We start from the raw sequence: 27085 nt of genomic DNA on the forward strand, positions 1-27085 counted from the left end.
TGTTTGGTGAGTGCTAAAGGCGGTCCTTGAGGCTATTTCACAGAGCGGCGAACCATGGAGGTGCTGCGGCTGCATGGCACACTCGTGGGACGGCATCAACACGTGTTGGGTGTAGTGTGTTACTTTGGGGTTAGTAACCCTTGAGTATTTTATGAAAGTTTGGTTTTTGGAAGGTGTTCCGAGTAATGGATTTGGTTCAATAGAGTCTTGACATCGTAGTAAACGATCTGCAGCTTGATCATCGTATTGATTTTCCGGGTCATCAATTGCGATGCACGTGTACTTGTACCCAAAATTAAATTTGAAATTGGAGTCAACGAAAGTAGCATGCAAAGACACGTTATATGGCCTCGAGGTCCGAACTAGTTTGAGGAATGATTGAGGAGCAGAGAGGAGCACAGTGGATGGATGAATTGTTGAAGGGCTTGGTTCAAGTGGTGTAGCTGTACGGCGTTGTCAGGCATAAGCCGATAGTTACGACATCAACAATGTAAACCAGTGCATTGCGAGCCAAGTGAATTATAGGCCCTTGGTCTAGTGTTCGCTTCCATCTTTTTTTGTTTTGACCACGACCATCCACGATCCAGGTTCTTATTTTTTCTTTCTATATTGTAACAAGGCTAACTGAAAGTTTACTTTAACAGTATCTAATAGTTCTCATTTTTGAGTCAAGGGAGCGCCCAGTCAGCATCTCCAAACCTCATTGCACAGGGCTCATTATAATTATTGGCAATCGCCGCCGCAAGAAGGGCACGTTGCAATCAAAACTCCTTCGCAAGGTCAGTCAGGGCTCCTCCCCTTTGCCTCATTTCATTACCATAACCTCCAAGAAGATCTAAAACCCTCGACCTCCACCCACTTTGCCTCTTCAAACTCTTGACCTGGGTCCTGATCTTCAACACGCGACCCCGGTCCTCACGACCTCCTCACGCCTCGTTTTATTTCATCTCACTTTTTATACCTATCTTGTGCTTTCTCTTTAGATCTTTACTGCTTGTCTTCTTGCATTCTATCCAGCAAAACGTCGACGGCGGTCTCTATCTATCAACTCACTTAGCAAATCGTGCTCTCAACATCGCATCACCTATATCCTATACTCCATCGCATCTTTGATTATTCTCTCATACCGCAACGCACGACACATTTTTATCCAGCAATCATCAGTCGCTCATCAGCTTGTTAATTAACTGGTGAGTAAATTTCTTTGCAGCGTGTTTTTGCTTCGCTGACAATTCCCATTATTTAAATCAGATTTAAATGCAAAAGGTGGTCACCGCTACTACTGCACCCACACACACTTTGTACTTTGCACGCGAATCAGGCTCAAGAAAACCCATTTCAGCTCGAGCACAATCAACAGGTGCACCTGGTTGGTCTCCAAGTCCCCTTGAACATCACAACTTGAACTCAGACTTCACAGCCGAAGTAAGCCATACGCTATCTCTCACTAGACAACCTTCTTACGTCGTCCCGTAGACTTGGAACGTTTCATCTGCACAAGGCTCACCACCGTCTCTTTCATCCTACATCCCACGTTCAGCTTCGATTCAAAAACCTCTAGCAATGCCTGTTCGTACAAACCTCGTAGACATGTCAAAAACCGAAACTTCTGGCCATCCGTCTGAGCGTGTCCCAAACAACGCTCAGCGATGGCGGCTAAATGCTTCGGGACAGCTTGTCGATCCAGACGCATCGCTCGACTGGGACCTTGCCCAAGATATTGCCAGGCTGAAGCTCGGCGTCGTAGGCGACATTGGAGACGATATGCAGGGCCGACTGGGGACTTCTCCTCAGTCCAAGCTAGGTGCTGCGAATGTAGCACCATTCAATGATGCAAGTCCGCTGGAAACGGCTTCTGACGTCAGTCTTGACTCCTCCCCCAATACCTCTGATCATCAAATTTCACCGTCCCATTCTCGCGTGTCGTCCACTGATACACTGGAATCTCACGAATCTATCAATTCTTCGGCTAGTCATACCATGCGCGGGCAGCCCCAGCTGAAGATAGCAACGGGGAATGACGGGAAGGAGCGTCCTCATTCATTCAGCGGTGGACTATCGACTGCTGATTTGCGTCGCCTAAAGCAAGCAGGGGAGGAGCATGTACATTCCGTGGCTGCTCACCCTTGGTCGTCCGCTGCTTATCGGGACCGCGTTGGTGGCGGAGAAAAGCCTTTTTCACCTGAGCAGCCCCAGTACCCATCGCTGACCAACGCATCATTTGGTCGCGGACAACAGCAATATGACTACCGTTCTGCCCAAGGTAATGGGGACTTGCAGGGCGATTATGGCGCTCAGCGCAACTATTTCCCGCAACCTTCTGCCCCTAGTGCCGCCGCACCACACCACTTTCTCCAAGGACGCCCGGCGAATGGAGTTCAATCTACCTATCGTCAGCCTCAGCGAGGTTATCCTCCACAACCGTTGGTCCCAAGCCCAACGGGACTTGCCTATGGTCCGGCACACGTTCCTCACCTGTCGCTCGGTAACACTCAGCAACTCTATGACATGGTTCTCCCTACCGGAGACAGTCATCACCCGGCCGTTACTCGTGTGCAGCAGCAACACAACGTGTTCCGTGGTGCTCATCAGCACTCCGCCTCAGACCCTTCCGCTCTGCGAGATGCTGCTACATTAGCGCTCCTCAGCAACCAAGCAGTTTTCGCACAGGCGACTCATGGAATGTATCCCCCCATCCACCCTGGTCTCTACAATCAATTCTACGGCACTCCGGAATCATACCCCTCGGATCTAGCTGTCGCGGCCATGGCCAGCCGTCTGCAAACCCATTTCACTAGTCCGTATGGAGCGTTACCAGCTCAAGGCCTGGGGGTAGACCACTCCAATGCAGGATCCGAGAGTCCTTCGCAAAACACCGGTGGACCGAGTGCTAACAATCGTAAGCTCGGCTTGTACAAGACTGAGTTATGCAGGTCATGGGAAGAGAAAGGCTCATGTCGGTACGGAGCGAAATGTCAGTTTGCCCATGGAGAAGATGAACTTCGGAACGTTGCTCGTCACCCCAAGGTAGGCACTCATCGATGCCTGTGATACTGAGTATTGATAACATTGCATCTCAGTACAAAACAGAAATTTGCAGGGTAAATTTTCTTTGGGGTTTCTTTGGTTTTTTTCTTCTGATGATGGCAAATAGACATTCTGGGTGTCAGGTGCATGTCCATATGGGAAACGTTGTTGCTTCATCCATACCGAACTGCCGGTCTCGGGCATCGCACCGGGAGCTGATGGTATTCCTCCACCTTCGGTCACTGCAAGCAATCGTGAGCGCTCGAATAGCGACCCCAACGAATCATCGATATCCCTTCTTCAGCGCATCCAGCGTAAGGGCGATGCAACACCAGTGGATGCATCCCCGCCTTCGGGTAACTTCTTTAATTCTCGACCTCCCACTGGCTCGCTTCGCGTTGACACATCTGCTCTCAATAATATTACGAAGCAGAACAAGTCAGCATACCCTACCTTTGCCAGCAATGCGTTGATGCTTTCAAGTTCCGAGCAGACACCTATGAAGTCTCCGGTTGTTCCTCTTACAGCGGGTCCTGATTTGGGGCGGCACAACAACGCACGCCTGGATATCGTAGGATACAGCCAGGTGAGTATGTCGTGGCTGTGTAGAACCTATTTTGATCCAAGAATACTTTTAGCAACGTCTTAACAGAACGAGCGCTACGGTGCCCAACGCCAGACACTCTTTCAATGGAACGGATGTAGATCTAGATTTCTCCTCGCCGTCCACACCTTCTGCTGCAACCCCCACAACGTCTTTTGCACTCTCGCAAGCCGATAGGGTATCCAACAATAATGCTGTTCCACGTGCACACGTTAGATCTGGGAGTGCTGGAAACTGGGGCAATGTTACTCGTAGTAGCAACCTAGCCGGTGTGCCCTCATACCCACAGGCCTCAGGAGCCGGGGAATCTAATTCTCCGTGGGCATCAGGTGACCTCACTAGGCTCGGAGACAACTGGATGTAAATGCATCGGATGTCGTGTTTGAGAACTTCGCCGCTTGGTCGGACGCTTTTATGTGATGTTTGTCTTCATGGCTCCCGTAGTGACAGTGGAGTTTACGAGACATTTGCTCATCTTCTACCTTACTTTGTACAAAAAGCTTTTGTATACCTCATCTTACGTCTTGTTTTCATGTGCCCCTTGTCACGCTTCTGATGATGATATGTTTCATGACTATCTCCGTGTGAACGTACACCCCCTCCATCTCCTCTGCTCATCAAATCTGCCTTTGGCTTCTCATGCAGCACATCGTGATCGTGGATTGGTGAACTCTCATGTCGTCTGAAAGAATTACGTGCTGAGCTAGAAGTCATCTTGCGCATGAACTAGAAGTAACTTTGTCCACCAAATGGTAAAGACAAGCTCGAAGGCATTTACTACACGTTGATGATAAGCCTATCAGCTAACGCCGTTGCGATCAGGCCGCATCATATCAGGCAGGGCAACATAACAATTGCAAAACCTGAACCTTCCAACTCAGAACTTTGTAGTCAATTCAAATTCGCCAAGCTTCCCCTGCAGCTGATACTCTGCAGCACTTTCCCTATGACTTCGTGAAGTCGCCCAGCCGTTACGAAGGTACCTGTTTGACATTAGGAACTCCTTCTCATCGGAATCATCGCGTGGCAGACTCATCATCATGTTTTTCTAACTTCTCCCGACCGATTCACGGTGTTCTTGTGATGGTAGTACCATAGCGTGGCGTCAACGTCTCTTCCTATCTCTTCACGGTCACCCTACGCAGTGTGAAAGTGCGTTGCAATTGATGTCAGTGGCTTAAAACGCTAGCTACTTGCTATTCAAATATTTTAAGAGTGTCACTGGCCCAAATCTGATCAGGGTAGTAGTATACGCTTGAAGCCCGGATAGCCTAAACTAACGTATGTTGCAGAGAAATCTATAGAGATCCGTTCGACCTCTCAGTGATGTCTATGTAGGAGTCATGTGGCCCCATCCCTATTCGTGTGCTTCCGAGCGGGCTCCGTAGCCTGTTCTTGACCGGGACCTTTAACATTTTCTGCCAGGCCTGTATCCCGTATACCGATAATTCTCTCATTCTATGATATCTTGGTTGCCACCCCTCGACGATGCCTAGTACTCGGCGTCAGATACCAGGGATTAATTGTCTTCTTATTGACCTACTATCTAGGGGACTACCCTACCACCTTACCAGCATGATGACGTGAGGACAGGGTCACAGGACAAACGGTATCATTCTATTCTGAATTTGTTGACTTAGTGTTTCAGGCAACGGATCATACGATATACACGTCTTCCGAGCCGATACCTCAAAAGGCATGCACGAAATTTGACCGTCTAACTGTGGATAGCTTAGATGCTCCGAGTTGTGATCCAAGTGAACAATGGCCATATCGTCTGACGACCCTGTTCAAAGTCTGTGATTACTAAAAGTGCACAGAAGATCTCCAAGAACAAAAGATCAAACCTTGGTGAACAGGATTTCCACCGACGCGATATCGTAAACCCGGCAGGACAACAATACTGGCACTTGCATCCTAGTCCCAGGCTTATGGAATACCACCGTGACCAACAAGATCAGACCATTTTTGCGAGAAAGCTCCCTCGAAGGTTGACAAGATCTCAGAACTCACGCTGAATCTACGTTGCCAAAATACACCGTCAGGGGCTCACAGCCATCCATGGCGCTCTTAAAAATAAAAAATCCGAGGGCCTACGTAAGGGGTCCTCAAACGGATGTGCGAGCATGTTGCACAAAACACGGCCTCGAGGAGCGTGCGTAAATATCGCCTCAGCACATGATAGGCTTCTACAACACCTAGAGCGTTTGAATGCAAACTTGATTAGGTTCTATGATAATTGGGATAGAGAGGTACCAACAAGGGACTAAAACCCTACTGAACACCTAGTTCGGATAGCTCTCTGATAAACCCTTCCATGCGACATGTTGCGTAAGCTAAGTAGTCAAAGTCTGATTCCAATTCTCCTCTTTCCAGGCTGTCTTGCGCTTGTACGATACCCCACACGGTCCACATCCCGTGTGAGGCAGGACTCCAAATACGCACTTGACGTTCCAACTGGAAAACTTCTGCTTCTGAGCGCAACGCCGGAACCGAGGAAGTGCATGTGTCAATGGGACGCGAGTGTGCAAGATACGCCCGAAAGAAATTTTGACGTTCTTCCATTGTCGGATACCGGCTTGGATCCAGAAGATGCGGCGTTGATGAATGATAATTAGCTGTCCACTCGTGGAAGTGATTAGCAATGTCGAACGCAACTGGATTAGGCGATGCGTATTCAAAATCAACTACGACAATCTACGTCATAAGTTTGGCAAGGTCCTCTGCCCTAGAATGACCATTGCTCACCTGGTGGTGCTCAGGAGCATCTTGACGAATTGGGCTAGTTAACCTCAGTATGTTGCCATACTGCGTATCATTGTGTGCGAAAACACGTCGGCATGCCCCCTCTACCTTCTCAATATGAGAAACCCAGCGTAAGTAACGCATCCATAGTTCATAAAAGCGGTCGATGTTAAGTGCTTGACGAGTGGCCTCAGATACACACTGGAGACGCAAAATCTCTCGTGCGACTGGCATCCATGCTTTAACATTTTTCTTGACCCCGATCTCCCAACTCTTTCCCTCAAGAGCACTGACGGTGAGTGGACCTTCTACAACACTAACATCCACAGAATGGAGTTCAGCCATGCGTGAAGCTATCCATTGGCTGGTCTTCCTGTCACGAAGGTCTGATGAAACTAGCGTGACAGACTCGAAGTACTCTTCAATACGACCGTTTGTAAATGTACCATATACACGAGGACCAAAATGGCATCGAGACGAGAGAATGTGAAGCATGCGCAGCTCGCGAGAGCGAGAGATGAGAGAACCGGATGATGGACCATAGATGCGCAATAAGAGGGTAGGAACGCGAGCAACGGTAGGGCAAGAGACAAAAAAGATGGCATTGGTAAGCGCACCAGAGACCTTGCGGATGGAGAGTAACCCGGGTGTTACCTGCGTCTTGTGCCAACCAGGGACCCGCAAAGCCACCAAAATAGCAAGAAGGTCTCTTGCAAAATCGGCCGACTTGTAATATCTATATGAAAAGATAGGACGTAAGCTCAAAATGCAATTTGAATAACAAACCCTGCCAAAAGGATAATAAAGAAATGTGCAGAAAAAAGACAACTAGTATACCTGGCATGTAATTTGGCCTTAACGTTTGTTAAACCATCGACAAACTCAACATCAACAGTGACCTTTGGTTGAGATAAGGACACATTTGAAGATTTCGAGGGACTGAGCACTAAATTGCGCAAAGACGAGGATGACGACACGAGTGGAGAAGGAGAAACGGCGGCGCTGTCTGCAATCATGCCAGTTGTTCACATATAGTGTAGTAGGATTAACTCGTTCGACTGTTCGTCTCGGTCTAGAGAAACGTCAAGTACCGGTAGACGGAGGGAGAACTCGACGTTCGGCGGCCACGGCAGCACACGACCATTAATTATGTTCATGGTCGGACCCCGAACTCCGTCGGAGATTAATTACTAACACATTTATTTAATTATGAAAATGAAAATTTACAATACCCCACAAGCATGTGGTTGATCATTAGCAGGTGACTTTGCTAACCCAATGATGTTGTTCACTTTGTTCTTTCAAGTACCAGAATGCTTTCTTGAAGCCTGCAGCAAGGCCGCAAGGCTCCTACCATTCAAGACAACGATTCGAATGTCCGGCATGAATTCTACTAGCTACCCACTTCTAAATCGACTTTCTATCAACAGTCGCCGGGTCACCGGTCACCCTCGATCACCCCTGCAAACAAATCCGCGGGGGCATAACCGGTCCAAGCCCGGATCATGATGACGCTACACTGTATATCATGCGCAATATCCGTCCTGCATCGCATTTAAATAAAACCAACATCTTGATTTTTGCTTGATGTATGCGACCTGGTTTCTAGGATCGTATATGGCGAGACAAATCAAGGATTTACCGAGGAATAAAAATGTATGTATCTGAAATCTTCGCATTGTTTTCTCGCCTGCCCGCTCAAATCGGTCACCGCTTAGTTCCCTGAGGAAGGCCCTGGAAGCTGTGAGCATTAATGCTCTTGTATTAATCAACTTTCAAGGTTGGTTGGTTGTGCTTTATTTGTTGAAGCAAGAGGCGTCTGATTTCTTTAGTGAACAAGTCATGTATGCCATCATTCCGCGGGTTAATACTGCCGAGGAAGTGTTTCATTACTCAGCTCATCGACATGTAATCAAATCAACTAACACTATATCACTGCGTCGGCAACGGTCTGAAACGCACCACCGCTATTCCCCTTTCACATCAAGAGATGACCCTGGATTGTTTGAGCGAGCAAGGCCCATTTGTTCTAGGAGCTAACGTTCGTGTCAATACTCTATCGATTAAGCTCTGGCCATATGAGTCCGGTAGGCAATCCGAAACACCGTTTGGAAGTCTATGGATTACGCCCTAACATATCTTGTATCGTAAGTATGGTCGAGGTCCGCTAATTAGGGCTCGCAACCCTGTGGCCGCGGGTTTACGCGCAGCCAACGTGTCACAGTTAGACGCTGGGCACCATGCCTTAATCTTCGGTAGCAAGCCACGAGGACACTGATGTCTTCTGTGCGACCACTATATCTCGTCTATATCTTGTTGTAGACGAGAGAAGTTGCCGGCAGAATCGTTCAGGTCTGGACGTTTTGTATATCCCATTTCCAAGCTGTACGATGTTCCCGTCTGAATTCTTTTTTCAGATCAAGTGTTGCCCGTGTCAGCACATCTAAACCACTTTAACCAACATGGAGGAATAGTAAATCGTGTGCATGCCGCATGCTCATTTGTTAAACGGTGTGCTTTGTATCAAAGGGTTATGAAGACGTTACCCCAAACCTGACTTCGACTACGTATGGGCCTATCTACAACACGATAGTTTTGCATGCTCAAATATATGCTTCTGATCTACTACGTGACATCAGAAATGTGTAAACCCCTGGTAAAGCCGCTAGATGTGGTTGTAAAGATTTGTGCCACTAACTCCTGGCTAGCATCGAGCCTTACGCACATGTGCAAGGAATATTGTGTTACATCAAACGTTTTAATTCGTCCGAACGCTCGTCTAGCAAGTTTATCTATGTACAATAAGAATAAGAAATTTGATCCTCTAAACTTCATTAGGCGGTGAGTCGACACATGACTCTTGGTGTGAAGCTTTTTCCTGGATAGCGTCGTGATGGTTCGTAGTTTTTACCGAAAAGCATTTCATAAACAGCGAGATCTGATTATGCAGATTGGTAAAGTCATAGCATCACTTAGAAGGGATCACATACCACCAAGGCCAGACCTAGCAGAGGAGTAGAAACGATCCAGATGCTCTATGATATCATTAATTGAGAATGAGTAAAGCGGCATGACCTTGAAACTCACCTGAATGGCTAGAGCCACAGCACCCAAGACCTCATTTCTCAACGAGAGCGGCTCGATAAGACTCAGTAACCTCCAATTGATGGAAGATGATCCCTGAATTTGGTAACCGATAGGTAAAGCGTGAGATAGCCGTTTATCAAAGACCATCCCAGCAACCGCCTTGCAGACGATTTAAGTTAATGTCGCATAAACGAGGCGGATGGACTTACTAGGCCAATGGTAGCTCCTGTAAACCTTACCAGAAAGAATGCACTAGTCCCTGTAGCGAGCTCAGAAGGATGCAATGCCTTCACAAAGACCTGATAAGGGGCGTGGAAAAGGAACCCGATTCCAATACCGGCGATAAGGGGGAAAGAAATTTGCGCGAAGTGCGAGGAGGCATCCTTGAGTGTTATCAAGAGACCTGTTACACAACCTCAGTGTCTGCCCTCAGTATATGTATGTTCGACCTCACCGAAACCTAACGTAGATATCAGCAATCCACCGACGATCGTCCATTTTTGTCCACTGGTGTCGTTTTTACGCTTCTGGCAGAATCCAATAAACCAAGCGGCTGGCATCGAAGCCAATGATGATCCGAGTGAATATGGCAGCATCTCTACACCAGCTTGCAGTGGGGTCATACCATTCACAGCCTATGCAAATCATGAAATCAGAATCAGATCCACTAACAAGGCACGGGACGACCTTACTTGGAAGTAGAGGGCAAGGTAAAATGTGCCTGAAGTGAATGCGAAGTTGTGAAGGAATGTGACAGTCAGAATGATCACTAGATGATTCATATGAGATGTCAGAAATCCTTCCACGCGAAGCAAGCTTCTTACCAACAGTGAGACTTTTGAATACGGCAGGCGGGAACAATGCCTCGCGTGTGGTGTGCACTTCATAGAAGCCACCACAGGCTAGTATCACAGGGCCTAGAGTGACCAGCAGGAGTGTTGATGGTGATGTCCCTGCATGATGGTGAGCAAAATGTTTGTACTGAATATCGATAGGACCTGCATCCACTGCTCATAGCGAAGCTGAAACCAATAACCAAACAGCTGGTACCCAGCATGAAGAGAAGACTGATAATATGATGAGCATGGCACAAGAAAGCAAAATTATATCGTACAGTCCGATAAAATCAAACTTTTTGGTGAAATTTTTCCATGACGCATGCTTAGCGTGTCCGAGCGTAACATTTCGCAATGACACTGACAGCAGCAAGAATGCGAAAAGGCACACAGGCAAATTCATGTAAACTAATAACCCGGAGTTTGAGATTGATACATAGCAAGGGGATGAATGACATACAAGCCCATCTCCAATTGATTGTCGTGGAGAAGCCAGCTGCGGGGGTGAAATGAGATTTAGATCTAAGATTCGTTATAGCACTTACTGCTGAATAATCCTCCGAGTATTGGACCCGCAACTGCAGAACAGCTCCAAGTAACACTAAGAGCCTGAGACCACTTTGCTCTATTTTCTGGTTCGACAATTTCTGATGTGATAACCCAGACGGAACTGACGATACCACCGCCACCGAGACCTGCCAATCCGCGGAAAATTATCAGGAGTGTAATATTCTAGAGAGATAAAGATCAGGATATCAAATTCAGAATAATCCAAAGTCAAACAACCTTTGCAGCCCCGCACAGCAAGGATCCGAGGGCGAAAATCATCATGCTGACATACAAAACGTTCTAGTAATATAGCGAGTAAATCCATTCAGCCTCCTTCAAGTTTGAAAAAGAACACACCTTTCTTCCTACCAAATCGGACAGTCTTCCGTACAGGGGTTGGCCAGCTGTTTGGGTCAGCATATATGCAACCCCAACCCAGGTATATTGACTCTGGGAGGCCCCGAGTTCGCTGACTATTGTCGGTAGAGATGTTGACACAATAGTCTGTATGTTGGCTTAATGCCTAGCACTCAAATTTAAGAGAGGGATACGCACAGAATCTGTGGTGGCAAGAAACAGTGTCATTGCGGCCCTGAGGTTCGATCACATACTGATAAGCGAACAGCAATTCGAGCAGCGTGAAATATTACCCGATGTGTACGAAAAGCAGTCGGGACACCGAATGTTTCGGGGCTTTCTGGATCTCGTCACGAGAATCAAGAGAGGCACAATCGCTGGCGTGTGCTTTGTCCGATGATGCAGACGCATCATCCGAACATGACGAGCATGAAGGAAGATGAGTTGGCATAGGATTAGCTGCATTGTCTAAAGACATTTCAAGGAACTTGCAATAAGAGAGAGCACAGTAAGAAAGGCTGCTCGAGGTTTAACGTTCTCCTCGTCTTCGTTGCCATTTTATACAAGGACCCTTTGGTTTGGTGGTGGCTTCGATGAGATCTGGCATAACTAGATTTCGAAAAAAGAGCTTCTTTGGCTTTGGAACTATTCCTCTTGTGACCCTTTGACTTGCGGTCCGCAGACAGCGGTGAATGTGCGCTGGCATTAGGCTTTACCAATGATGATATTAAATTCGATCGCATTGTGAAGCCTTTGTGGTAAGAGTCCAGCCCGCAACAAAGAAGAGAAGGGGCCTTTGACAGCATGCATTACTGCAGTCGATAGGGTTGAATTTGCCAAAAGATGAACATTGCCCAGTGTGGGGGAGTCAGGTCAAGCACGCTCGAGCTACCTCGTTGCGCATGCCTTGATGGCATCTAAACTTCGGACACAGAACTCTCTTGAAGAAGATCAAGTTGAGATCGCCGCGCACTAGGTTAATTCTTTTCAGTTTCGAAGTTCCAGCAAGGGACAGAAGAGACGGATCGAGAAGTTACTATTAAGTACTAACATTAACTTGAACTGAAAGCTCGATTAATGTTGAATGTTGGCACCGCGGCACCTGCCTATACAGCCACAAACACGTTTAAACAGAATTACTATTAGGTACGTTTACGGCCTCCATGCAGTTTCAGGGCAAACACTAAGTCACTCTCTTTTAAGTTCACAGGGCTTGTTCCACGCAAACATCGTATGGTAGTTGCAGGGGAAACTATCCCATTAAAGTGTGTAGTTCACTATGCTTCTATGGATCTTCTCTAAGCCGTAGCCCTCCTCCTGTGCTCACCCTCCGCGTTCTCCGATAGCCCACTGCTTTTTGCCAGATCCCCGGCATCCAGTTCGTCTGCTGATTGAATTGAGAAGCGACAGGTAGTAGATAACGAAACGTCGTCAGGACGGACCAAAATATGGATAAATCAAGACCCAGTAAGCCTTCGTATCCTGTTCCATGTGCGAGACACCCAGCCACCCACGGAAGCCGGTGACGGATGAGAAAATGAAGTCGTACCATTGTTATCACCCATTAAACTGGTATCCTTCGCATCTGGTATGCTTGACTGAGCACTAGTCGAGGCGCCAGTGGGCGGAACTGGATCATGTTTTGGACTGTTACTCCGACCCTCAACGTCGTCCGCATATTGCTCCAAAATTTCCCGTTGTCGTTTCGTTAAAGATCTATAGAAAGTGGGTTACGTAGGCGCTGACGAACATCAATTTCGCTCACCTTGGAAGCTGCACGGAGAAAGAAATAAAAAGATCTCCCTTATCACCACCAAAAACTGACGGGACACCATGGCTTCTTAGGACCATCTCCTCGCCATGTTGAGTACCATTGGGTACACGAACGTCCACATTTCCATCCAGTGTCGGCACACGAACACGGCCGCCCAAGAGTGCAGTATGCAAAGGTATGCGCACTTCGTGGTGAAGGTTTGCACCTTGTCTGCGAAAAACTTTGGACGGAGCGACGTTGACCCTGACAAGCAAGTCCCCGTGGCCGCCCTTGCCTGATAATGGCGCATCGCCTGCATTCGGGATGCGGATGGTCATTCCGTCTTCCACCCCTGTCCAATATATTAGTTACCGGAACGAAAGCGATGTCCAACTCCTGACCTGGTGGGATATCTACCTTGATGCTTTTTTTCGTTCGCACATAACCCTGACCACCACAATCAACGCATTGACTTCCGCGGGGAATGGTAGAACCAGAGCCAAGGCATGTCCCACAAGTACTTGCCATCTGGAATCCACTATCTATCACAAAAGTCTTGGTACCAGTACCATTGCATGACCCGCAAGGTACACGCTTGGCACCATGTCTCAGGCCTGTACCAGCACATGTCGAACATGTTGACAAAGCGTTGACATTTACACTTAGAGTCGTTCCTTTGCAGGCGTCCAAAAACGAGACGTTGATGCGTGTCTCAATGTCTGCTCCTCTCGCACTTTGGCTGAACCCGGAGCGAGCTCGACCCCCGAAGGAACCGCCGAACAACTGGGAGAATAAATCGCCTTGACCTGAACTTCCGCCAAATGCCTCGCTGAAGTCTCTAAAACCACCAAATCCGCTTGCACCTCCTGCAAATGGATTTCGAGCAAAGGCATTAGGGTCAAAGCCTGGTTGCTGGGATGCAGCGCCATATTGGTCGTATGCAGCCTTCTTTTTCTCGTCTTTCAAAATCTTGCATTACAATGTAAGACACAGCACGTATAGGTCAATGAAAATGTGGTAAATGACGTACGTCGTATGCTTCTTGTATCTCCACAAACTTTTCCTGCGCTCCTTTATCAGGATTTGTGTCCGGGTGATACTTTCGGGCGAGCTGCAGAGTTTGGTAATTAGGGCGACACGCATCAATTAATTAGTTCCGATGCGCACAGCAAAATACGTTTTCTTGATTTCCGCCGGAGATGCGTCTTTCTTAACACCTAAAACTTGATAAGGGTCCTTGGGGGGAGCAGGCAGCGATGCAGAGGCATGAAAGGCGCGCTAAGACATAACAGTCAGTATGACGTGACAACTGTAAATCAGACCTTGTGGCAAAATTGTGACAAACCCTCTGGCCTCGTGCGCTGTGGCCATCGCGGCCAGCTCGGTAAGTTGAGAACGTCCGGGTGTTCGGCCTAGTTTGTTGTCGAGCACAACCATAAAAAGAAATGAACGACGAAGCTGCAAGTGACCGCAAGTGAGGGATCATTTACAATTGTGCCTTTTGACCCAAATAGCAGCGAAGCAGCAGAGGTAAGTTGGAGAGAACACAATATTGTACTATTTGCGCCCAATAGAAACGTGACGAATTTTGGATGTACAACTATTTGCCCTGCTGACTAATAAGCTCACTCTGTACCACGACTCCCATGTAGGTCCAAGTACTGAGCGAGGACAATTGAATGGAGCTTCACACAGTTATATGATTTGAATGTCTTCTGAACCAAAGATCGTATCCATATTTGATTTTTCTAAGTCTTTCGAAGTAATCGAGGGTCAGAATTTATGACGCTAGCACGTTGAGAGAAGCGCGGCAAGGACAAGCGTACCGAACCAGTATGTGTACATGGGTAGCTAGATAATAGCTATTCCTGCTTGGAGCTAGAATCCCCTATCGAGTAGCTTAGCAGTCCGATTCACGATTTATAGGCCCACCTGTCCATGGTCTCATAACCTGTTGATCAAATTACAGAAGCACACGTAAATCGCTTGCAAGGAAGGTCATTTCCAACAGTGCTCGGTTCCTCTTTCAAATCTACCGTTCAAGCTTAGACCATCTAATGATCTGGGCTCCCCTGGACGTATTACCGCTGTTTAGTATTAGCATTCGACTGGAAGCAATGATGCGGATGATACGGACCGTGGTGAAGGAAGGTAATAACGCTGATAATTTTTGATCAGGCGAAATCGGGTAACGCGTCTGTTTGGGCTATTCGGGAGCGCCACCAACTTTTTCCATAGGATACTAAGATCTCATCGCCCTTTTGTATTGGATCTTTGGAACTCCAAATGCTCATCCGTAGTTCGCCTTGCGACGTACGGCTCTCCACAAAAACAGCATTGGGTTTGCTTCGAATACCACGGTAATCATTGACAAACCTAGCCTCATTGCCCATAATACTGGCATCCACGCCTACATTATCCCCATCCGCTGACCGAAAAAGTGAAAGATCGTAGTCGGAGTCAGCTCTATCCTGGCAATGCACTTCTCCAATATAGTCAATGATATGTGACCTAGGAAGGATCTTTCGAACAGCAAAAAGGCCGTTCTGTCCTCGTGCAGGGTGAGAAGGTTCTGTGATGTACCTTACGCGAACTAGAGATGTCGAAGGACCTGAAATCGGTGTTTTCTGGGGGGCGGGATTAGTGCCACTGATAAGAAAAGAGCGCACGGGGCCCGGCACAGAAGGATGATAACGGGGGGCGTTGATATACTGAACATGAGAGGGCCATGATGGAGGCTGGCGCCGAGAGCTGGAAGACATGAATATTTTGTTGGCGGAGATTGTCGAATATTAAGCACGTCAAGTTTCGTGTCTTGCACTATCAGGTCTTTCGGCCGCAAGCAGACGAAATATAGAAATATTATAGTCTTGTTCCTTTATTATGGGTTGACGTCTAAGGAAAACAACACCGTGGGTAAACACGAAAGACTTGCACCAAACACCGTTGCACCAGCCTTCGTCCAAGGGCTTTCAATCATCCATTGAACTGCTGATTTTATTCTCATTCCATGGTGCGACCTCCAACAAAATCTGTAGCACGCATCTATCGAGATGTCAACGCCAATTTCGGCCCTGCATGGCATGAATATGGTCAAAGACTTCAAGTTACTTGGCCTTGGTAATGTACTGACGATCTCCGCTTCAGATAACCTTCAAGTGCAGTGGGGAACGCAAGATCACTACGAGATAGTGCGCAAAGTTGGCAGAGGGAAATATTCAGAAGTAAGATGGTCGTCCTTGCATCGATGCAGAAAGCCTGTTTGATCACCCAATATAGGTTTTTGAAGGTGTCAATGTAGTTAATGATGAGAAGTGCATCATCAAAGTGCTCAAGCCCGTGAAAAAGAAGAAAATTAAGAGAGAGATCAAGATCCTGCAAAACCTTGCAGGTGGTCCTAACGTCGTGGCCCTCCTCGATGTCGTCCGAGATCCTGCTTCGAAGATCCCCAGCCTAATAACGGAATACGTTGACAACGTTGATTTCAAGGTTTTATATCCTCGTTTCACTGATTACGATGTCCGCTTTTATATGTTCGAGCTTCTCAAGGTATGTGTAAATTGATCTCTGGTAAATTTTTATACCATAGTCTTTTAGGCATTGGACTTCTGCCACTCAAGAGGAATAATGCACAGGGATGTCAAACCTCATAATGTCATGATTGATCATGAACAGCGCAAAGTATGCATCTTTATCAACCTGCGTAATGGACTGAGCTGGACTTCATAGTGCAGTTGCGGCTGATAGACTGGGGCTTGGCTGAATTCTACCATCCGAAGGTTGAATACAATGTCCGTGTGGCTTCGCGTTACTTCAAAGGACCGGAGCTATTGGTGGACTTTCAAGAGTATGACTACAGCTTGGATATGTGGAGTTATGGTTGCATGTTTGCGTCTATGGTATGACCTTCAGTCTCCTAGGGATCATGATTCGGCCTGACAAAATATGATACAAGATTTTCCGCAAAGAGCCGTTTTTTCATGGTCACGACAACTATGACCAACTGGTCAAAATAGCTAAAGTTCTTGGCACGGACGAGCTCTATGCATATATCGACAAGTATGGCATACGACTGGATCCCCAGTACGACGAACTCCTTGGAAGGTAAGCTTTTCAAATGTGACCACTGATCATGTAGTAACTTGCCGTTAGGTACCCTCGGAAGCCTTGGACTCGGTTCATCACATCCGAAAACCAGCGTTATATATCGAATGAAGCGATCGACTTCTTGGATAAGCTACTGCGGTATGATCACCAAGAGAGATTGACTGCTCGCGAAGCCCAAGCACACCCTTACTTCGGTCTGTGAAACCTTTGCTCGGTCGCTTGTTAATATTCATCTACCTTACTTATAGAACCCGTCCGCAACCCCGTGTCTGGCACTTCTGCTGACGGTGAAAGCGAGGACTCGGGAACATCATCGGCCTGATTTATAATCCACTTCTTTTCATCTCTGACTGCGAAAGTTTTGTATTACTTCCTTTGCATATGATCCTGTCCCTTTCCAACTCGATAAGCGCGTCCGCTGGTGCAAACAAATTGTGTGTCTTCAAGAAATACAGCTTTGCTGAAATCAAGCCATTCCCAACATTATCGATACCATGTCTTGCCATGTGACAGGTTCGCTCCACTTTCTCGATCATTCACGAGTATGGTAATCGGTCCTCTTCAGGCGCTCCATAGTGCCCATCACCCCTTAGCTCCATGATCGACGGTCGCGGCTTTGACGGGATCTGTTCCATTTTTTATATCTTGTACTTCATTTGTTGCAGGCGACATTAGAGGACGTTCTGTCATGGAACTACACGTGCGTAACGGAGGAAGGGTCAATCATTGGGAATGGAGATCTATGAGTGAACTAGACAAGTCCGCATTCCGACGTACGTCAAAAACAAATGTAGTTTTGATCTCAAGAATCACTTTAGGTTAAGATTTACATCGAGATGCCAGCTTCCAGTACAGCCGCGGGATCGGTGACCGTCGCTAATCTGAGTGGTAATATTGCCCTGCATATGCTTCAAAGCTTCCTATTATCTGGTGGCGTGATAATGCATCTCAAGCATAAGGTGAAGTCAGTCCAGACTTTGTCTGGGAAGTTCGAGCCCCTCTGACCGAGTTCAACTAAAGACCGCACTCACTTGGCGCACCAGTACACTGCTGTTATAACCTCCTATGCTCTGGGCCTGGTTACGTGACCGGATAAAGTGCGCCTCTCAGTATCTCATGAGGGTGACATCTAGGTGGTATCAGAAGCTCTCCAAATACTGACTGCCGGTTAAGGTTGAGCACTGGACAAATCCTGCCCCTAGCGGTGCAAGTTCCCTAGCGGTGCGAGCATTAATGGTAAGGCGCGAGGTAAATTGACTGCTCGCTACAGTAATGGCATTCGACACGATTGATCTGCAACCCTTTCACTTCAGGGGAGAGTACTGCGCCAATCAGCAATTAATCTTCTGTGCAGTACCGTTTCCGGCGTTGTATACACTACTGCTACCGCGTTCGGTACCAGGCCTACAGCGTAGTGGCTACTTGACAAAGTTAGCGTACGCCGAGGATGATCAGTGAGAATGCAGCATGCGCTATGCTTATGAGGCCAGGGATGTATTGATATTCCTCTAGCAGTCATCTTTGCACTGCCCTATGAACGGAGGATAAGAATCCAGAAGGTAGGCACGCCTACTGCACGTGTAAAACTTTGTGTAATGCTTCTTGCACTGCAGAGGGTCTTTCGGCACCTGGACTAATGATAGCCCATGCACAACGTTAACGACTCCCGCAGCTTGTATGATCACGATCGGGCACGTTGTTTGCCATGCGTGTAACGTTTGTTTCTCGTGCCTTGGATGTACTGTAAATGTTTAACTCGCTATGATATTCTCTTCAGTTGGGGTACGAACAAATATTAAATGCGCAGGAAGAAATGTGACACAGCGAGTGCGAGTCGACTATGGGAGCTATCAGTGATTTTTTTAAAGTCATCTACGATAGGGTCAGATGCTGCCCGTGATTAAGGAACGATTTATCTTCCTTCCTTCTAATGAATTCTACCTGCGGGACACTATGTACTGCCAACAGGCGAACATCGTCGCTTACTTGGTAAGTATTCAAATTTCAGGGAAAGGCGTCAGATGCCGCATTCATGAAAGAAACATTTAAGAATTTGAAACACAATATATGCGGTCTACCGTGCCAGAAGGGCAAGACAGCAAGTCCCAGGAGTCGGTTTAGAATGACAATGTGCCAGTTTCCTCAACTGTAATAGAAATAGATAATATTTTGTGACAAAATGGCGCATGATTTTTCAAGGAGGTTATGAATCTGATATATTTAAGAAACAAGATACTTCACGAGGATCGCCATTATCACATGTGGGACCCAAAGAACAAACAGCTCACATCCACTAGCCAAACTGAACAACAGCCCGTACTATTTTGCAACGTTGGCAAAATCGTAATCCGAAGACCATGATGGGAAAAGTAGTTCCTTTCCCGGCATTCTGGTGCGAATCATGTCGTGCTCCTGCCTGGTGTCCAGGCTACTGGATGCGCATAGTAACAGAATATTGTGCAGGGTCATTAACATGATTCTGAGGCCGTTGGGTGGAAGTAGAGCGATTACGAGGAATTCGACGGAAAGCCCCTGCTCGTGAGTTCACGGCAGGGGCAACGGGGACACTGGCAAGCAGAGGACCCTGTCTGGCACTTATACTGATTCCGTCCTGCAAAGAGGATCCGGAAGAAGCTGTGCCTTGACTGACGGTACTCGACGTCGGTGCCCTAGGTGTTTCATTTCTCTCTTTCGGTTCCTTGGGTGGAGGCGGTGGACCTGGATCGTAATGAGGGTTGTGGGGAATCCACTGAGAAATCCCAAGGTGATCTAGCACGAAGCCATTCACCACACTAAGGGAGTAGTAATATGGGTTTGCATCGGGCATATCTCCAGCCAAGGCGATCAACCGAGTATAGATAGCATACCCAGCACACGCGTCGTTAGCTGCATCTGCATATTCAAGGGAACATTTAAGAAAGCACAACGTTCGACCACGTTAACACTCACAGTCTTGCTGGATCGAGGAAAGACGGAGCTCCCAATTGCTGCGTTGCACCTTTCCCTTCGCCAAAGAGAAACCCACGTAGGTCTCAAGAAGGCGGGATAACCCAAGTGGGCTGGTGTACTTTCCCTTCCATCGGGCATTATCGACCGAACGAGCAAGAAGTGCTAGCTCTACGCAGTTGCGTGTTGAAACCCCCCAGTCCCGATACAACTTTTGACAATCGCCTAAATACATCATTGTAAGATAGGCTGTGAGTTTCTGGACCCTCCACTTGACGTACGTTGGATGCTAACGCCAGTCTTGACTCGCAATGGATCCCCAAGCAATTCCCTCAATTTCAATGGAAATTCTACGAGTAGATATATTCCGAATTAACTCATAGAGGCTCACTGTTCATTGAATTCTTGCTCATACCTGACATGGCGCTTATTTGTAGGAGCAATATGGTGTCGAAACCAGCAAGCTGAACAAGCGCTACGCGGTTTTCCCTCCCACCCTTCCTGTAGTTGGGGCGCCATTCTAGGTCAAAACCAAGAGGTCCTATGGCCAACCGAGATAACTCGAAATCTGCTTTCAGATGATTTGTGATATATCGAATCCGGGTACGAGCAGGACTTTGATCCCGCCAAAAGTAGTGCGGAAGCTCTGGACGCGAGACTGTGGTTTTAACAGAGCCTTCTGCCGTGCCAGACATCCTAGTTTATGGTATATTGAGGAATGAAGCTGAAGCTTGTTGTGGTCGTGTACGAAAGCGCTACATAAGCGCTTTCCCAGTACTGTAGTAGTATTTCGATCAATTCGACACACCCTTGTGACCGTGACATCTCAGAGGGTGCTTTCGACATTTAATTATTTAATTATTTAATAAGGGTATTCAAAGTAAGATTATGAAAGCTCTGAATTGCTCTGAAAGATGATTTGAAAATCGCTTGAAAAGCTTATTTTAAACTCCGCTCAAAACACTTAGCGTTTCAAATCTTACAAAGTCTTGATATAGGGTTAAGGTTAGACGCGCGCACATACAAAAAAAAGCATGTATTTTGTAGCTAGCAAACAATGATAAAAAGCAATCTACTGGTAGGGTGATTAAGCTGAAGCAGGAGATCCTGTGTCTTCTCTGAAGTGTCACCAGAAAGGATAGCGGCTAGAACGGCAGCACCGTAAGCAATAGCCTCGTCAGGGTTGATGCTCTTGTTGGGCTCCTTGCCATTACAGAAGTCAGGCATGAGCTTGACGATATGGGGAATATGAGTGGGCTTCGGAGCGTAGGGATGACAGGGCTTGGACGCACGATGAGCATACAGGGAGGGGGTGAGGGTGTGGGAGGGGTGGTGTTTCGCCATGCAGAGGGAATACCTACTGTGGTGGTGGAGGAAGCTGGTGAGGCCACGATTCAGAGCGAGATAGGGACTATGGAGGGAGGGGAAGGAGTCAGGAGTATGACAGGAATCATCACGATAGAAGAAGATTTGATGATAGGGAGAGATCGAGTATGCATAGAGCTCCATATTCTCCACGTTGTGGACATTTGCCGTGTCAATCTTGGAGTCCTGGAGAATCTTCTCGATGGGCTCAAGCATACTGTGGAACCAGTCCGCGCACAGCTCCTTGAAACGGGCACGATAAGGGAAGTATAGAAGTCGATATCCTCAAAGAGGGAGTCAATTTCAATGGAAGTCTGGGTGGCCGATGACAGAGTCTGCTTGGCACGCTCGCAAGTGCATAGACAGCGACATGCACGAGGGTTGGAAGGGGATAAGGATGGGAATGGAGGTTGGAGGTCTGGGTAGCCAAAGACAGGGTGCGCAAATGGGCATAAGTAAGGGTCAATTCAATGGAAGTCTGGGTGGCCGATGCAGAGTCCGCTTGGCATGCTTGCAAGCGCATAGACTGTAAAGTCTAGATACATGTCAATCCTCAGTCTCATGTAAGTGACTGTATTACTATATACCTAGACACACGTCAATCTATCGAGGTACCGTTAGTGTCTAGGCGGCGTGTAAGTGATAACGGGAACATACCCTCAGTCTCGTGTAAGTGACTGAGGGAAAAGGGAAAACGTAGGGAAACAAGTATATAAGTGTCTGTGTTGGAATGCCAACAATCAGACTCCGTGTCGCGTCGCATGTGCACATCTGTGCATCAACACTCCTCCTTGACTGAATCACTGGAGGCCAAGGTTACCCCGTAGACGTTCATAGTCCTTCTTCGCGAGTGCCTTTGTGAATATATCGGCCACATTGTCCTTCGAACAAACATAGTGGAGCTTAAGCTGGCGCAGAGACACTCGTTCACGTATAGAGTGATAAGCCATGTCGATGTGTTTGACATGGGCGTGGAAAGATAAATCCTCGGTGAGAACAATAGCTCTGTTGTTGTCGCACATAAGGGGGGAAGCGGAGGATTGGATGAACCCAAGCTCGAGCAGTAAGGTACGCAGCCATTTTATCTCTTTTCCAGCTTCAGATGCCACTACGTATTCAGCCTCACAAGTCGAGAGTGAAACCGTCTTTTGTTGGCGTGCGCTCCACGTCACGAAACCGCTGCCAAGGGTACAGCAGTATCCACTGACTGATCGCCATGTATCCGGGCAACTCGCAAGATTGCTGTCCGTATATGCCAGAAGACGCGCTGTGTGGTCTCCGCCAAGGACAAGTCGCATCTCCCACATGCCTTTAAGATACCGGACCACACATTTTGCGGCTTCCCAGTGTGCACGACTGTAAGAGTCGAGGAACTTGCAGAGCTGTTGTACGGCATAAGCAATATTGGGCCTCGTGCTGATTGCAAGATACATGAGTGATCCAACGAGTGAACAATATGGGGTGCGTGACATGACATCGCGTTCGGCTTCAGAACGAGGGGAGTGCTCACGGTGTGATAGGTGAAGGCCTGGTTCCATTGGCAGGGAGACAGGTACGGCATCCTTAAGTCCAAACTGTACTATAATGCAGTCAATGAGAGCTGTTTGTGACAAGGATATGGTCCGCGCATGGCAATCATGAGCAATGGCAATCCCCAAACAGAAATGTGCATCGCCGAGCTCCGAAACTTGCCATCTAGTCTTAATCTGAGTTTTGAAGTCGGCAAGGACAGCTTTGTTACTGCCAATGGTGAAGAAGTTGTCAACGTGTACAGCGACGAGGAGGACGCCAACATCAGTTCGGCGGTAGTAAATGCAGTGTTCACTCTTAAGTCGGATGAAGCCCCAGGATAACATAGCCTCGTTGAGAGTGCGATTCCAGATAAGGCCACCTTGTTTCATACCATAGAGACCCTTCTGGAGCTCCCAGACATGGTCCTCGAATCCAATCTCGACGAAACCTTCAGGTTGTTCCATATAGCAGACCTCGTCAGAGTCGAGTAGGCCGTACAGGAATGCAGTTTTGATGTCAAGTTGTTCGATTTCCCAGTCTAGAGCAGCGCTGATGTGAGCGAGGATACGAAAAGATTTGAGACATGCTGTTGGTGACGACGTTTTGGTGTAGTCTTGACCCCAAACGGCAGAGTATCCACGGCAAACATATTGCGCCTTGAATCTCGCAGGGTTACCATGTTGATCATGCTTTAGTTTGAAGATGGGATGTCCTTTCATCACTTTGCGTCCTGGAGGGATTGTGGATCAAGGCACCAATTTGTAGACACCGAGGGAACGAAGGGACTCGAACTCCTCCTGCATTGCTGCAGTCCATTCAGAGGCATGTTCGGAGCGCATGGCTTCAGCATATGTAGTCGGGTTGTCCACGTGCTCATTACTGAAGTCGTCAGGGAGTGCTGCAAAGACTTCAGTCAGGTACACAATTTCATTCTCGAAATCAGTCATAGAGCTATACACAACCTCTGTAGTGTAAGCTCGCGCATTATTGAGTGCGCGAAGGCGTTCTGCATCGACCAGGGCATTCAGAGCTGCTCATTGTGTCGCATTAGTGTAAGGGATTCCTTCAGCAGCACATCGACGTTCAGATGGGATAGGATTTCACGATGAACGCCGAGGTTCAGAGGTCGCAGTAGGAGTTGGAGGGGTTGACAGAGGGGGATCATTGTCATTAGGCGCATCTGCGACACTGGCACATTGTGAGAAAGGAGGGGAAGGCACAGTGGGATTCTTGATCATAAGACCAGGGCGTAATGGTGTTTCACTGGATGTATGCGATTCAATAAAAGAAACATGAAACGAAACAAACACTTTGTGAGATTCGCGATGGTAGCAACGATAAGCTTTAGAGTCAAGCAAGTACCCAATGAGCACACATTCCAGTGAGCAGTTGTAGACTTTAGGATTATTATGATTTTGAATTAGAACAAATGCATGGCATCTAATCTCACGAAGGTGCGTCAGATCAGGCTTCACACCAAACCATCGCTCATATGGGGTATGACCATCTTGCGAGGCAACGGGCGTACAGTTAGTCAGGTAACACGCTGTGAGGACAAACTCGTCCCAGCGATTAACGGGGACTCCACATGCCGCGCGCATAGCTCGAGCTTTGCCCATCAGGGTGCGGTGCAGACGCTCCACGCGACTGTTTTGAGCCGACATGTGCGGTGCGGTAAACTGATGTTGAGAACCGCGGGAGAGAAGCCATTCTCGCATACGTCCAGACTTGAGTTCTCCGTTGTCTGAGCGATAGATACCCACTTTCATGCCAGTTTCGAGCTCGTGTGCCCATTCCCAAGCTTGAAGAGCTGGAAAAGCATCAGACTTGGCTGCTAAAGGCACAGACCATGCGTAGGACGAGAAATCATCAATTAGGTCCATAATGTATCTATTACCTGCTGCGGACAGAGTGTCTGGGTGTTCCATGAGGTCTACGTGCACGATGCCCAACTTCCTAGTAGCCCGCTCCCCTACCCGAATCTTCGGAACGCTGGACTTGGTCTGTTTGCCAAGGATACAAGTGTCACAAACGGGAGGCTCAGCAGAGAGATTGATGGGCATACCGGTCGCATTGCCAGAATGAGCAAGGTCATACACCATGCAATAGTTCACGTGGCCAAGACGGCGGTGCCACAATTGCAAGGTGGGAAGGCGTTGAGCCATGTAAGCGTGCTCTGCAGAGAGTTGGCCGCCGGAGAGCGCGTAAAGCTTGCGGGAGGTGAGGGTACTGGACAACATGTGAGTTCCGCTGCAAGCTTGGACCCAACAACTAGTGGCATCAAACGAGGCGACACAATGATGGGCAGTGCACAGAGCAGACACAGAGAGAAGGCGGACAGTGGCAGCAGGGATAAAGAGGACATGCTTGAGGGTAAGATGGATTCCTTTGGCAACGACTAGGCGAATAGTGCTGACTCCGATGGCCTGGATGGAGGAGCCGCCCACACCGCTGACTGTACGAGGAGGGATAGGATGAAGGCTGAAGAAATCTTCGTCGTTGTTGCTGATGTGAACGGAGGCTCCACTGTCCAGGAAGAAGGGCATGACAGAAGGGTCTACTATCGTGCGCTGACATTGGTTGGGTGCTCTATACATGATGCCTGCGAAGTCTGCCGGTTTGGAGTGGTCGCGCCAGTCAATGCTGGTCTGTAAGGTGTCAACTGCGGCTAGGAGGGCCGAGAACTCATCATTGTCGTTTGCAGACAGTTCTTGGATGAATGCCGGGGTCATGGTATTGCACGCAAGGCTGGCAAACTCACAGGACTCAGCATCGGATCATTCGCTGGTAGGAGCAGGGGAGGGAACGGACGCAATGTAAATAGCCTGGCCAGACTCGCCATCAAGCAAGTAGGCACGACCACCTTGATCGTACCGAACACCTCCAGGCTTGCCGGTGGAGGCAGCCCCCTTGGTGGTGGGCTTGCTGGTAGGTCCCCCCTTACCGCTCGCTTTGCGAGCAACCCGCTTGCAGGCTAAGACTTCGTCGTGCTTGCCCTCCATTGCGCCACCCTTGGCGAAACAATCCTTCGCATAATGCCCCCAGCTGTGGCATGTGGTGCAGCAGGAGCTATGGCCCGTTGAAGGTACAACAATTCAGAGAGTGAGTCTGAACAATGTTGGGTCTTGCAGAACCTAGCTGCTATTCGACCCTAAAGGGTTTCTGGACCAGGCTCAAGGCTCAGAGGAGAGGAAATATCATGAAAACTTGCTGAGTACTCTGACTCCTACTGGTAACTGGTGAAAAGATAACTTCCTTATGTAAGCTACAAAAGTGCCAACATAAGGTAAGGTAAAAACAGTCTCTACAAGCCCAGCCAGAAATGAATCCCTACACCGTGTGGCCACACTCAGAACAGGTCTTAGACCGGTTGGACTGAGATTGCTGTCCTCCCTTCCCAGTAGTTACCATAGCGACATCACCCGATCCCTTCATCTTTTCAGTGTCGATGAGTTGTTGCTCAATGTCGAGTCAAGCACGAATGTTTGACGGGCCATATGCATTGACGGAAGAGCTGGTAGAGAGAGCATCTGCGATATGGTTCCGAACATGAGGTAAGTCGTCGCTCATAGCGTTGAGCATCATGATAGTAAGAAAGTCATTCTCCTTTGGCAGCCCGATCACATATATGCATCGGACTAGCTCACCAAGTTGGGTACTAGTGGTGGAAAGGCGCTCGGAGTGACGATAACGAATGGCAAGAGCTTGTTGAATAACAGAATCTGCGTGATGGGGCCAACCTTCTCATGACAAGATTTAAGGGCATCCCAAGCCAAGTATGCATTAGAGTACATGCGGAGGAATTCCTGTTCTTCAGGACTGGAGCGAGTGCATAGAGCAGCGATGATGCAAAGATTGTTCAAGTCCCAATGAGCTGCACTCGAGGGATCAGCAGAAGGATCGGGACGAGGAATGATGCCGAGGATGTAGCCTCCGCCGTGCTTCAAGAGTAAGTAGTTCTGCATCTTATCTGACCACACACCCCAGTTGTTGATGCTACGGTCCAGAACCTCAATCTTCTCCAAGTCCGTTTGGCTAAGCGTTATGGCACTGACAGTAGGAGCAACGACAGTTGTATGGGCAGAACTTCCAGGAGGAGCTAAACTCCCCCCTTTGTTACCTGAGCTGTGCGAACGTGTATGGGGACCAGCGACAGCGGTTGTGTTCAATTTCGGCAGCATGATGGGCAACGAAAGA

At 48.0% G+C, this 27085-nt stretch overlaps 8 protein-coding genes across 8 annotated transcripts; 2 read left to right on the top strand and 6 right to left on the bottom strand.

The window, feature by feature from the left end:
* Positions 1-1257: 1257 nt before the first annotated feature.
* HD556DRAFT_1448374 (uncharacterized protein) lies at positions 1258-3995 on the top strand (the record flags this gene model as incomplete). Its single annotated transcript, XM_041307415.1, has 5 exons — positions 1258-1425; positions 1477-3027; positions 3081-3101; positions 3155-3613; positions 3666-3995. The coding sequence occupies 5 exons, from the start codon at positions 1258-1260 to the stop codon at positions 3993-3995; spliced, it is 2529 nt and encodes an 842-aa protein (XP_041155177.1).
* A 1837-nt stretch (positions 3996-5832) lies between these two features.
* HD556DRAFT_1407331 (choline kinase cytoplasm) lies at positions 5833-7492 on the bottom strand. The gene is made up of 3 exons (XM_041304041.1): positions 7214-7492; positions 6380-7112; positions 5833-6328 (listed from the first exon to the last, which is right to left on the bottom strand). The coding sequence occupies exons 1-3, from the start codon at positions 7390-7392 to the stop codon at positions 5906-5908; spliced, it is 1335 nt and encodes a 444-aa protein (XP_041155178.1). The 5' UTR covers positions 7393-7492; the 3' UTR covers positions 5833-5905.
* A 1621-nt stretch (positions 7493-9113) lies between these two features.
* On the bottom strand, positions 9114-11937 carry HD556DRAFT_935145 (MFS general substrate transporter). The gene is made up of 15 exons (XM_041312071.1): positions 11499-11937; positions 11404-11440; positions 11206-11352; positions 11086-11148; positions 10845-11031; positions 10760-10795; positions 10578-10707; positions 10466-10530; positions 10288-10416; positions 10156-10232; positions 9918-10098; positions 9673-9866; positions 9464-9622; positions 9367-9411; positions 9114-9314 (listed from the first exon to the last, which is right to left on the bottom strand). The coding sequence occupies exons 1-15, from the start codon at positions 11681-11683 to the stop codon at positions 9201-9203; spliced, it is 1749 nt and encodes a 582-aa protein (XP_041155179.1). The 5' UTR covers positions 11684-11937; the 3' UTR covers positions 9114-9200.
* A 475-nt stretch (positions 11938-12412) lies between these two features.
* On the bottom strand, positions 12413-14522 carry HD556DRAFT_1407351 (uncharacterized protein). The gene is made up of 6 exons (XM_041304042.1): positions 14304-14522; positions 14126-14236; positions 13989-14069; positions 13360-13927; positions 12971-13310; positions 12413-12921 (listed from the first exon to the last, which is right to left on the bottom strand). Exons 1-6 carry the CDS (start codon positions 14442-14444, stop codon positions 12663-12665), a joined length of 1500 nt encoding a protein of 499 aa, XP_041155180.1. The 5' UTR covers positions 14445-14522; the 3' UTR covers positions 12413-12662.
* Positions 14523-15168: 646 nt separating this feature from the next.
* On the bottom strand, positions 15169-15696 carry HD556DRAFT_1210587 (uncharacterized protein; the record flags this gene model as incomplete). The annotated part of the gene is made up of 1 exon (XM_041296558.1): positions 15169-15696. A coding segment is annotated over one exon (528 nt), but the record flags the coding sequence as incomplete, so codon positions are not given.
* Positions 15697-15844: 148 nt separating this feature from the next.
* On the top strand, positions 15845-17579 carry HD556DRAFT_1407362 (Pkinase-domain-containing protein). The gene is made up of 7 exons (XM_041304043.1): positions 15845-16050; positions 16106-16182; positions 16238-16507; positions 16556-16639; positions 16693-16857; positions 16914-17062; positions 17111-17579. The coding sequence occupies exons 1-7, from the start codon at positions 15969-15971 to the stop codon at positions 17265-17267; spliced, it is 984 nt and encodes a 327-aa protein (XP_041155182.1). The 5' UTR covers positions 15845-15968; the 3' UTR covers positions 17268-17579.
* A 1914-nt stretch (positions 17580-19493) lies between these two features.
* HD556DRAFT_1312456 (ribonuclease H-like domain-containing protein) lies at positions 19494-20706 on the bottom strand (the record flags this gene model as incomplete). The annotated part of the gene is made up of 4 exons (XM_041300658.1): positions 19494-19957; positions 20015-20236; positions 20293-20361; positions 20403-20706. The coding sequence occupies 4 exons, from the start codon at positions 20704-20706 to the stop codon at positions 19494-19496; spliced, it is 1059 nt and encodes a 352-aa protein (XP_041155183.1).
* Positions 20707-21058: 352 nt separating this feature from the next.
* On the bottom strand, positions 21059-21592 carry HD556DRAFT_1500907 (uncharacterized protein; the record flags this gene model as incomplete). The annotated part of the gene is made up of 1 exon (XM_041308952.1): positions 21059-21592. One exon carries the CDS (start codon positions 21590-21592, stop codon positions 21059-21061), a length of 534 nt encoding a protein of 177 aa, XP_041155184.1.
* Positions 21593-27085: the final 5493 nt, after the last annotated feature.

This window comes from Suillus plorans (genome assembly GCF_016647745.1).
Source record: "Suillus plorans strain S12 chromosome Unknown HD556scaffold_74, whole genome shotgun sequence".
Classification (NCBI taxonomy): Eukaryota; Fungi; Basidiomycota; class Agaricomycetes; order Boletales; family Suillaceae; genus Suillus; species Suillus plorans.

Coding starts and splice junctions, on each gene's coding strand:
- HD556DRAFT_1407331 (XM_041304041.1), bottom strand. CDS start 7,392: ATGATTGCAGACAGCGCCGCCGTTTCTCCTTCTCCACTCGTGTCGTCA. Junction 7,113..7,213: donor AAGGCCAAATTACATGCCAG/GTATACTAGTTG, acceptor CTTTTCATATAG/ATATTACAAGTCGGCCGATT. Junction 6,329..6,379: donor ATGCTCCTGAGCACCACCAG/GTGAGCAATGGT, acceptor CTTATGACGTAG/ATTGTCGTAGTTGATTTTGA.
- HD556DRAFT_1407362 (XM_041304043.1), top strand. CDS start 15,969: ATGGTGCGACCTCCAACAAAATCTGTAGCACGCATCTATCGAGATGTC. Junction 16,051..16,105: donor CCCTGCATGGCATGAATATG/GTCAAAGACTTC, acceptor TCTCCGCTTCAG/ATAACCTTCAAGTGCAGTGG. Junction 16,858..16,913: donor GTTGCATGTTTGCGTCTATG/GTATGACCTTCA, acceptor ATATGATACAAG/ATTTTCCGCAAAGAGCCGTT.
- HD556DRAFT_935145 (XM_041312071.1), bottom strand. CDS start 11,683: ATGTCTTTAGACAATGCAGCTAATCCTATGCCAACTCATCTTCCTTCA. Junction 11,353..11,403: donor TTCTTGCCACCACAGATTCT/GTGCGTATCCCT, acceptor GCCAACATACAG/ACTATTGTGTCAACATCTCT. Junction 10,417..10,465: donor CTTCGCTATGAGCAGTGGAT/GCAGGTCCTATC, acceptor ACCATCATGCAG/GGACATCACCATCAACACTC.
- HD556DRAFT_1407351 (XM_041304042.1), bottom strand. CDS start 14,444: ATGATCCCTCACTTGCGGTCACTTGCAGCTTCGTCGTTCATTTCTTTT. Junction 14,237..14,303: donor ACAGCGCACGAGGCCAGAGG/GTTTGTCACAAT, acceptor GTTATGTCTTAG/CGCGCCTTTCATGCCTCTGC. Junction 14,070..14,125: donor TCAAGAAAACGTATTTTGCT/GTGCGCATCGGA, acceptor CAAACTCTGCAG/CTCGCCCGAAAGTATCACCC.